Raw genomic sequence first — 8,154 nt, 5'->3', positions numbered from 1 at the left:
TTTCTTATTTTATTGAGTTTCATAGCTAATATAAGATTGACGATGTATTTTAAAAATATTGTCAACACTAAATATCGTCTGTGAATCTGAAGAGAACACGTAATATTGCCTCGTAAAATGTGGCCTAGATATTATTAATTTAGAAAATCATCGCTCAAAATATGCCTGCACTCGACTTCTGTGATAATGTTAGCGTCGTTAGGATGCTTAAGTGCTTTACAAAATAATGAGTGGTTATTGATTGAGTTTATTATTTGGTTTTATTAATTAATTATACTCGTGTTAATTTCCGGTTTCATTACACCTTGACTTTCATCCGCACTTAGAAATACTACTGATACTTGCGAGTTAGGATGACTATAACGAGGCATTTAATAAAAAGGCAAATTGCCTTAAAACGTAAATGTGACATGTTTCGAGAAACTATTCTCATCATCAGAACAGTGAACAACGCCTAGAGTGCTTATATACCAGTAGGACATATTGCATGTAAATAAGTAAGTAATTAGCATAATAATAAAACAAGGAATGAAGGCAACAACCAATCATATGGCAAGTGTGACGCCTAAGTTATAGATTTGTTTGTTCAAGGAAGGTTTACTCCACGAGATGTGGAGGGCTTCCTTGACCTTAAGTTTGAAAGCGGAATCTGCAGAATCCAGAACGGTGAAGCAACCCGCATTAGCGAGGGCCTTACACTACTACTGATACTTGTTTTAGATGCCTTAGGCCATATCAGAGATGTTTAAGATGTAAGAGGAAACCTTAATATTTATAAATGAAAATATTTATATATTTAAAAAATAAAATACACAAACATAATACAATTGTTTATTTATCAAAATGATTATGTTTTTAAATGAAATAAAGGAGTGAACAAAAGAGAGAAAAAATAATGTTCTCGTTCTTGTATTGTTTGGGTCTGCTACATTTATCTAATAGCGGAGAGCTTATGGTGTTTGTACTACGAGTCAATGGATAATGCGGAGGATGTAGGCTACTGTATGTGAGTGTTTGTGCCTTCCTTTTGCCTCGCTATAGAACAGATGTGAATTTCATGTAAACCCGCACTTAATAAAGCACATACTTTACTATGATGTTGAAGCAAGGAGAGAGAGTTTTAGACCATTATCATCAACGAAGAATTGTTTATTTGCTGTATGCCTTTCCCACTTTATTCAGAATGGTGTTGGGTGCAAAGAGTCGGTGGGTAAAGGGCACGTGACTTGTAGTTAACTTAAGTTAGCTTTTACCCTCACAGTTCAGTCAAACCATTCTAATATAACAAAGCAGACTTTTAACTATCGAAGTGTGCCACGGATGTAAAATTGTATATTAATAATATCCGATCAGTATGTAACCGAGTTATTTTGAATGAATGCAATAAAAACTGTTTTTATTACCAATATTACCACGAATGCCGAATTTACACACACAATAACATTTCATTTGAAATGAATTTGTGTTTATTAAGCTACATAATTAAAGTAATAAAATGCTTGAAATTCACGTCACAAACTAACTATTGAGGTCGATTATAGTAACGTTTTGTATTTTTTTTCCGGGCCAAATTCAGCAATTAGTTCTTTTATTTTAGTGCTGTATTTTCTTTTTTACTGGGCCTGCTATGTTGTATCTGGTATAGTACTCTCACTTTCTGGATTCATGATGAGGGCCTAATAAGGAATTAAAATATTGTTCAGTTACTTGCTTTTAATTTATTGCTTGCTGTTATATTAACCTTTATTTGAAATGCTTCAATACAATAAATTGTTGCTTCAAAAGTAAGCATAATTTTTGCTGAGAGGGCAGTAGACTTTAATGTTCCAAACGATTTTTTTATCTTTGTAACAAAAAATTATAACTCCCTCTTTATGTTTGCAAAAAACAGCGCGCGAACGAATTGGACGGATCCATTTTGTAATGTAGCTTTAATTTTCTTGGCAGCAGCATATCACCAAACATAGGCTAGCGCGAGAGGCTGCATGCTCCCGAGACTCTTCCTTTCTTGCATGGTAAATTTCTGACTAATCATTGTTATTTTTTCGTTAAAAGTAGGTTTCTTATTTACCTTTAAAAACATTGTATCATATGGGAAGGGATACCGGTGATTAATAATGAATAGGCATAGGCTAGGCCTAACTAGTACGGTAGATCTCTCACCGTCCTATCTAGGCCTAGGCTATAGCCTAGTATAGCTAACTAGGTGCCCGGACCTAGCCTAGGCCTAGCTAGTATAGGCTAGGCCTAGGCACTGTTAGGCGAGGCTAACCTAGGCTACCTACTAGCTAAAGTAAGGGCAGGCTGTACATACGTCTTAGGCCTAGAAGCAGGCAGATGTATAGGCCTTTGGGCTACAGTTGTTATTCCTCCAGCTTACATTACTTAATTTAATTCTTGGCTTCAATTGTTTAACTGCATTTTAAATTATTTCCTTTTTATTTCCACACAACTATTTTTAGATTTTCAATCTTGTTATATTCCATACCACATTTTAAAGATGCCAAAACGAGAAGCAACCAACGAGCTGACTGATCGCAATTGGGATCAGGAAGATGAACCTGAAGAGGTAATTAAAATAACAAAATCATTTAAATCAAGTGGAACCTCTCCTTTGGGACACTCCTATTAAGGAGACACTTTCCTGTGAAAAAAACAATAAGAAGCCCTGGCAATAATAATATACAGCGTGTTTTAACACTACGGCCAACCCCTCAATTATGAAACCCTTAAAATGATACATATACATTACACCAATGTGTATGTGGTTCTGAAAAGAACTGTTGGGCTTCTTAGCATTTCGGTCAATATGCTTTGTTTGTTGGGTGGGTCTATGTGTGAAAGCTAAAAGTACCAAAAACAATAGTGGGAAAGGTGTCACCATAAAGTTGTTCTTCTACAAGGCCGTGATCAACTAACAGTAATACATTACAAATTTAAAAATAACAAATTAGAGAACAAAAATATATGAATCCAAAGTTACTGCACAATATTTTGACAAAATAGAATCGTTATAAATAATAATAAAAGCTCTGTCTACTATCATTCAAACTAGACAAAAAGTGTCATGTACCAAAATTTGGTAGTGATGTGACATCATCATGTCCATATATGGGCACACAACACATTTGTTGTCACATAAAGTTGGTTGGATAGGGTGGACAGAGCTTAAGCATTTTTAATTTCCACTTTTCCTTTATGTAGGCTGGTACCTTTCAAAAGGCAAATGTTGAGGATATTCAAAAACGTGTTATTAAGAAGGCAAGACGAAAAGTAGCTGGGGCAAATGAGGTGAGAATCCTGATGTTAGTGACGCCTACTAACAGTGGTGTAATGCAGAAGGCAATGGTTTAGCACTCCTAAAGGGCCTGGGTAGTTGCATTAGATTGCTCTGTGCCTTGGGTTTAGTCATTGAGCGCTCGTAGCACTCCTAAAGTGTCTAAGAGATGCTGGGTAGTTGCATTGGACTGCTCTGTGCCCCTGGCTTTAGCCATTGCGTGCTCATGGCCGTTACGCCACTGCCTACTAATGGTACTATCTGATATGCATCTATTCAGGACAATTGTACTGACTCCTAAATGATCATAAAACAGGGCTGAAAATTAACGGTCGCGTAAGTAAGGGCGAGTACTAATTTTGTTATGGTTGACTCGTCTGCCGACTTCCATAAACCATATCCACCAATCTAGGCCATGTAAGGGCAACTTTTAATAAGGATCCTTTTATTTCGGCTGACCACTATTTGCCGACTACATACATCATTACCCTGATAAAATAAGAATGTGTCGGCTGTAAAAACAAAACAACAAAATAAAATATATTGTATCAATCCTCGGTCCTTTTCTTTTGAGGTGAGTGAGTGCACCTAACACACTCCTAAACTGCCCTTGTGTGAGCTGTTTAAAACACACTTAAATTTAGTAAATTTCTACACACCAAAATACAAACAGCACACCTGAATGTATTGAGGAGTGCAATTTGTTGCAATTTTCAAAAGACAAGGCCTGAATTCTATTGAAAAAATATACCCTCTGTTTGTTTTTAAGCCTAGTGTTTATTTCTTACTCCGTTTTAGATACTTTTTTTAATATTCAAAACCCAGTTTCAGTATAAAACTGATAATTACAGTATACAAAAAAACTAGATAGTTAGTGGTGTGATGAATACATACAGTATATGAAGATAAATAATAATTCATATACATTAATTTATTTTAATTTTTAGGGAAGTACCGGAACAGCGTTCAGTGCTTTCAAAGGTTTTTCAGGTTTTGGAAGTACATCTACATCAGCACGTCCATCGCCCATGTTTAGCTCGTCAAATCCAAACGGGGATGGTAAACCTACAGCTTCACCATTCAGCTTTAAACCCCAAACAAGTAAGCCTGCTGATTCCAAGACATCTACAGGTAGTACCACACTTGAAACTAAATCATCCAATGGAAACCACACCACTGAGTACTCAACACAGCTGAAAAGTTTAAACAAATGTGTCTTGGAATGGATTCAAAAACATATAAATCAGAATCCATTATGCGACCTGTCTCCAATTTTTGAAGATTATAAAAAACACCTTTCAGACATTGAGAAAAATTCTTGTAAAAGCGAAATAGAAGTTTCTAAAACGCCAGCTGTTTCGCAGGAATCAACGGTTAAACCGATTCCGCCTCAACAAACAGGATTTTCTGGGTTTTCATTTAAGCCAGCTACCACGGAAAGCAAAACAGAGTCGTCAGCGTTTCTTGGATTAGGTAATAAAGATAACAATTCCACCGTGGGCTTATTTGGTAAAGTAGGTTCTACTGGTGGGTTTACTTTTGGACAAGGAGCAACTGACACAAAACCCACTACATTTGGAACAGCAGCCAATAAAGGTGGGTTGCTTTACATATTATATTAGTGTAACAAATGATGATTGTATCGTGGTAGTAATCAATCATACAGAGTCTTGAAATCCAGCTATAAACACAACACTTTATTGGGTTGTTCCAACATAACACAATCTAAAACATCAGTCTCTCCATCCTCAACAACTACGACTAAGGTCTCGCCCGGAACCCCTTTCTATAGAGTGACATTCACTTATAGGTTAATTTTTAATGATACATGGCACCGTAGATATGTAATGATTTCAAGAGAGCAATCTGGCCCAGTTATAAACAAGACATCACTTGTATATGTGACAATTGGGAAGTTATCTGTCTGCTGTGACATATTATCCTTGGGTACAATTATAATGTGACTGCCTGATGCGACATTAAGTTCTCAGTTCATATAGGTAATCAATTTGTTGAACATTTTTTGTGCAGAAGAAGACAAATATGAACCGCCAAAGGCCGAAGTTAAGGAAATTAAAGAAAAAGATGCTTTGTTTACTATCAGGTATATATTCATTCATTCCTTTTCTGGTACTTAATTTTTGACCACTATTCATTGTGATAACAGATGACGGTGACAATAGATAGTCAACGTTTCAAATACTGTCCTACTAGAAGATTGCTTTAGCATATGCAGTGCAATAACATGCCCAAATTTAACATACTACTCCCACCCCCATGTCGACAATTATACATACCTCATTCACATGCGATGACTGAATCCTATGTATTCAAGGCTATATTTATAACGGTGTGAGGTTCAGTGTGTTGGACACTTCGGATCGTTGGTTCGTCATCGCATTGCTTGTATCCTTATGTTTGCCTCGCTCCACCCAGGTGTACAAATGAGTGTCAGTACCTGGTAAGGTCAAGATACGCTGATTACTAGCTGCATTATTGCAGAGTATGTTTCCGTACGGGTTTGTTAAAAAAAATGACCAGGGTAATAATATGTACAGCGCTTAGAGGTTTCACAAATTCAGGATATTATTATTATATTTGATTAATTTTTGTCCATGATAAGAATTCTATAGTGGTATGCACAAATTATTGTTATGGCTCTTTCTTTTTTTTTTAGATGTAAGCTCTTCTATAAATCTGGTGATGCGTTTAAAGACAAAGGTGTTGGTAACTTGCATTTAAAGAAGACAGGGACAGTTGCACAACTTCTCATCAGAGCTGACACAAATATAGGTAAGACTATCAACTAAGGTAGTCATGCAGTTTTTTTACCCAATGTAAACTAAATTTGTTAGCTGGAAATGTTTTCTCAAGTAAACATATTTGACAGGAATTTCCAAGATCCGTGATTCAATCCTGACCTAGTGCCAGGGTTCAATCCTGACCTAGTGCCAGGGTTGTAACTCCACTACCTAAGCCTCAAATGAAACTTGTACTCTTTTCACACCTGCAAAAAAGTAACAACTTGTAACAAGTATATTTTTTGTAACCAGATTTGCATAGTGTGAAGACAATTTTCTGGAAGGGGACCCCTGTGAAATATCGGGAGAAAACGCAACGATGAGAGGCTTTTTTTGTTACGACATGTCCCAAGTTGTTACTGCGCATGCTCCCTGGTATTAAACTGACCAATCATAGTAATCAAATAGCGTGCAACTATGTTTTCTCTCGAGATCATGCGCATATGTAGCTTGTAAATTCTAACAATTTATGCAGATGTGAAAAGCATGATATGGTTTATCCATCCTGTAATTGGCAATTTCTTGTTTGATGTGATAAAATAAAAAATATGCAGAAAATGGTAATATTATAAAGTACTGCTTTTGTAGCAATGTACACTTAACAGAATTGTCTTGAAATTAATATTTATTAATATTATATATATAAAATTAATTGGTCTGATGTTTGCCCTACTCTGACATAATTTGCTTGCGCTGATGACTGGGAGCTCAAGAAAGCAGAATGATAATTGTAAAGTAGGGCAAAGTCTGACCAATTACTCAACTCCCTGATGAAAACCTACTTCACAGTAGTTAAAATACAATTACATATATAAAATTGTTTATTCTTACACAGGAAATATTATTTTAAATATTGGACTGCCGCCAAATCTTCCACTTCAACGACAAGGTAAAAACAACGTAATGATGATCATACCGCCAAACCCACCGGTCAGCAACAAATGTCCGCAGTGTAATAAGAAATATCCAAACCCTCAAGGAAGCAACGTTTGCGAGACTGGTTGTGCCGCACAGCCCGTCCCGCTTTTATTTCGCGTGAAGACCGCTGACGATGCTGATAAACTTCTTGAAGAAATAAAAAAGGTTATGAAATGATCAGATGTTTGCTGAATTATTTTTGTTCAGGTAGAAACACAAATCTAAACTATATACAATTAAATTAAAATATAATAATAAATAACTAGAAAATAATAGCTAATAATTTGAATAACTTAACTATTACTGTGAATAAAGACTAGTTTAGTGTATTGTAAAAAATGTTAGATTTAGTCTGCATTTTTAATTGCAACAAGAATTGATTCTGATGTATTGTAGTCGGCAAACAGCATGTCAAATTTGTTTCTTAATATTTATGATCAATTCTAAGACATACATTTTAAATGTTTTATCATAAACAAATTCGTTTTTTACTTGTATTTAAACAGTTTTATTAATTACAATCTGTATAATTGAGTTTTAAGTTTATGGAGAAAAATTCACTTTGCATTTACAAAAAAATCTGGTGGTTAGAATTCCATAAAAACAATTTGGGATGGTGCTTAACTTTATCTCTGAAACGAAATTGTATTTTTTTATGTCTGTTTAATATTCATACCATTTTATTTATAAACACAGTGTGCTTCCATGGTTTGGTTATGTTGAATTTTTTTTAAACCTAATAATTGTACAGAAGTATTACTTTGTTGGCTCAATAAAATGGGAATAATTATATTGTAATAATAGAGATCAGATTTGTGTCTCTAAATTTTGAGCAACTAAAATATATTTTAAGTTCAACATGTCATTTTAATTAAAGTTTTAAATAAACATAATTTGTTGTGATGTTTTGATTTTACCGTGTAACTTACCTATTATAGTTGCCGCGTTGTTACGTCTGTTGGTAGATAGACGCTCCTGTGACTTTAGGGTTAGTATGACCAAGACAATTGGAACACTGCGCCTGGCCAAGATAGGAACGCGTATCATTCTCTTGATCTTATGTCTGGCTGCGACAAATACCAACAGTACTGTACTATGTACATATTCTCTGCAGCGCACCGTGTCTGCTAAGAGGCGTGGAACAGATCGTGTCGCAGC

The 8,154-nt window shown here is 35.3% G+C and overlaps 1 protein-coding gene across 1 annotated transcript; it reads left to right on the top strand.

The window, feature by feature from the left end:
• The first annotated feature begins 1,892 nt into the window (after window positions 1-1,892).
• On the top strand, window positions 1,893-7,889 carry LOC144847716 (nuclear pore complex protein Nup50-like). The gene is made up of 7 exons (XM_078704210.1): window positions 1,893-2,015; window positions 2,463-2,569; window positions 3,205-3,291; window positions 4,225-4,873; window positions 5,309-5,381; window positions 5,955-6,070; window positions 6,914-7,889. Exons 2-7 carry the CDS (start codon window positions 2,501-2,503, stop codon window positions 7,171-7,173), a joined length of 1,254 nt encoding a protein of 417 aa, XP_078560336.1. The 5' UTR covers window positions 1,893-2,015; window positions 2,463-2,500; the 3' UTR covers window positions 7,174-7,889.
• Window positions 7,890-8,154: the final 265 nt, after the last annotated feature.

This window comes from Antedon bifida, chromosome 7, assembly GCF_963402885.1.
Source record: "Antedon bifida chromosome 7, ecAntBifi1.1, whole genome shotgun sequence".
Classification (NCBI taxonomy): Eukaryota; Metazoa; Echinodermata; class Crinoidea; order Comatulida; family Antedonidae; genus Antedon; species Antedon bifida.
Note: the sequence above shows the minus strand (reverse complement) of the source record. Positions and strands in the feature narration are given on the sequence as shown.

Bases quoted from the DNA above. Each gene is read 5' to 3' on its own strand.
- LOC144847716 (XM_078704210.1), top strand. From the start codon at position 2,501: ATGCCAAAACGAGAAGCAACCAACGAGCTGACTGATCGCAATTGGGAT. The intron at 2,570-3,204 runs GTAATTAAAATA...TCCTTTATGTAG, and splicing joins AGGAAGATGAACCTGAAGAG to GCTGGTACCTTTCAAAAGGC. The intron at 5,382-5,954 runs GTATATATTCAT...TTTTTTTTTTAG, and splicing joins GATGCTTTGTTTACTATCAG to ATGTAAGCTCTTCTATAAAT.